The sequence below is a fragment of the Galeopterus variegatus genome, unplaced genomic scaffold, assembly GCF_000696425.1.
Source record: "Galeopterus variegatus unplaced genomic scaffold, G_variegatus-3.0.2 Scaffold2256, whole genome shotgun sequence".
In the NCBI taxonomy this organism is placed as follows: domain Eukaryota; kingdom Metazoa; phylum Chordata; class Mammalia; order Dermoptera; family Cynocephalidae; genus Galeopterus; species Galeopterus variegatus.
Window position 1 is genome coordinate 168,417 of NW_007728367.1, and position 1,553 is coordinate 169,969.

General features: G+C 38.7%; 1 protein-coding gene across 1 annotated transcript in view; it reads left to right on the top strand.

The window, feature by feature from the left end:
* The window catches only part of VAV3 (vav 3 guanine nucleotide exchange factor), a 204,222-nt gene that overhangs the window by 106,189 nt on the left and 96,480 nt on the right, over nucleotides 1–1,553 (top strand). The window contains exon 5 of the mRNA XM_008581073.1: nucleotides 628–736. Coding sequence (XP_008579295.1) covers nucleotides 628–736 — 109 coding nt within the window. The remainder of the gene's footprint in view (nucleotides 1–627; nucleotides 737–1,553) is intronic.

The window sequence follows — 1,553 nt, forward strand, 5'->3', positions numbered from 1 at the left end:
AATCTTTTGTCTACCATTGACTACAAGCTGTGTCAAGTCAAATCGCTCTTTGGGGGCCGGCCCGGTGGCGCACTGCTACAGTATGCCGCTTGGGAGTGCGGCGGCGCTCCCGCTGAGGGTTCGAATCCCACATACAGACCGGCCGCTCACTGGCTGAGCGAGGTGTGGGAGCAACACTGAGGGTTGCGATCCCGTTGCCGGTCCCGGTCCGGTACGGGCGTGACACTGAGGGCTGTGATCCATTGCTGGACACGAAAAAAGACAAAAAGGAAAAAAAAAAATCGCTCTTTGGTCTCTCAAATTCCTCATCTCTTTAATGTATCAAATAACATGTATACTTGATAAGACAATTAATGCTAGGTGAATTAACTGAATGATGATTTGTGTGCTCATGCACAATAAGTACTCAGTTCACATCAGCTACCGCTGCCTTTGTTGTCGGATTCTGTCGTTGTCTGTCATAGTTCTCATTAGGAGGTATGTGGCTGTAATGCAGGCCTTTTGACTCTTTTCACCATTCCATTCTATTTCCTCTTTAGATTTTCTACTAAAATCCAATAGGCTATTTGTAGCTACTGCATTTACTGCATGATAAGAAATGACCTTTATATTGTATCCTCTGTTTAGTGAAACCCGTGTGGATGATGAAGAAGATCTCTATGACTGTGTTTATGGGGAAGATGAAGGTGGAGAAGTCTACGAGGACTTGATGAAAGCAGAAGAAGCACATCAACCCGTAGGACTCCTACTTGTTTTTTAAGTTATTCTGAGTACTTTATTAAAAGTGATTACTTGAAAGACTAATTAATGTAATTATGTATGTAACCTCTGCCAGAGTCGTTCTTTGTTTTAGCTTTGCTTGCTTATAACCATGTAACTATGACTTATTATTGCATTTGGAGACATAAGCTTGGCATTTTACAGTTCAAAACACCATAGGGAGTCTCTGGTCCAGTCCTTTCATTTTACTAGNTGGCATTTTACAGTTCAAAACACCATAGGGAGTCTCTGGTCCAGTCCTTTCATTTTACTAGTAAGGAACCCACGCCTGAGGGATAAATGACATGCCACTCAGTTAAATAATGGCAGAGTGGCAATAGAATATAGTTTCTGGAAGTCAAGAATTTATACTGTTACAAAAGTAAATCTTTTCTTACAGAGCAGGTACATTTTAACCTTTAACGTTGATGTAAGATAAAATATATGTTAAAGAATATTTCTTCACTTTTATTAGGTATTGATATGAGTACTTCTTTCTTTAGTTTCATTGTAAGTCTCCTAGCTTTTTAACTATTTCATAAACTTAGTTTCGGATATTGTCATAGCTGATATGAGTCCTCAACACTCTATCTGCTGTTAATATATCTAGAACATTCAGAAAGAATTGCTTTGAATTACTTTCTCATCTGTAATTTGAAACAAAAAAAGTCAGTTGCTTATTAGTTGTTTATTAATATAGTCTTCATTTTAACTAAAGACTTTCTTCACCAGCTGGATGGTGATTTAGGGTTTTTCAGTACTTTGATGCATTTGTTTAGTTCTCCTTGTGCTCA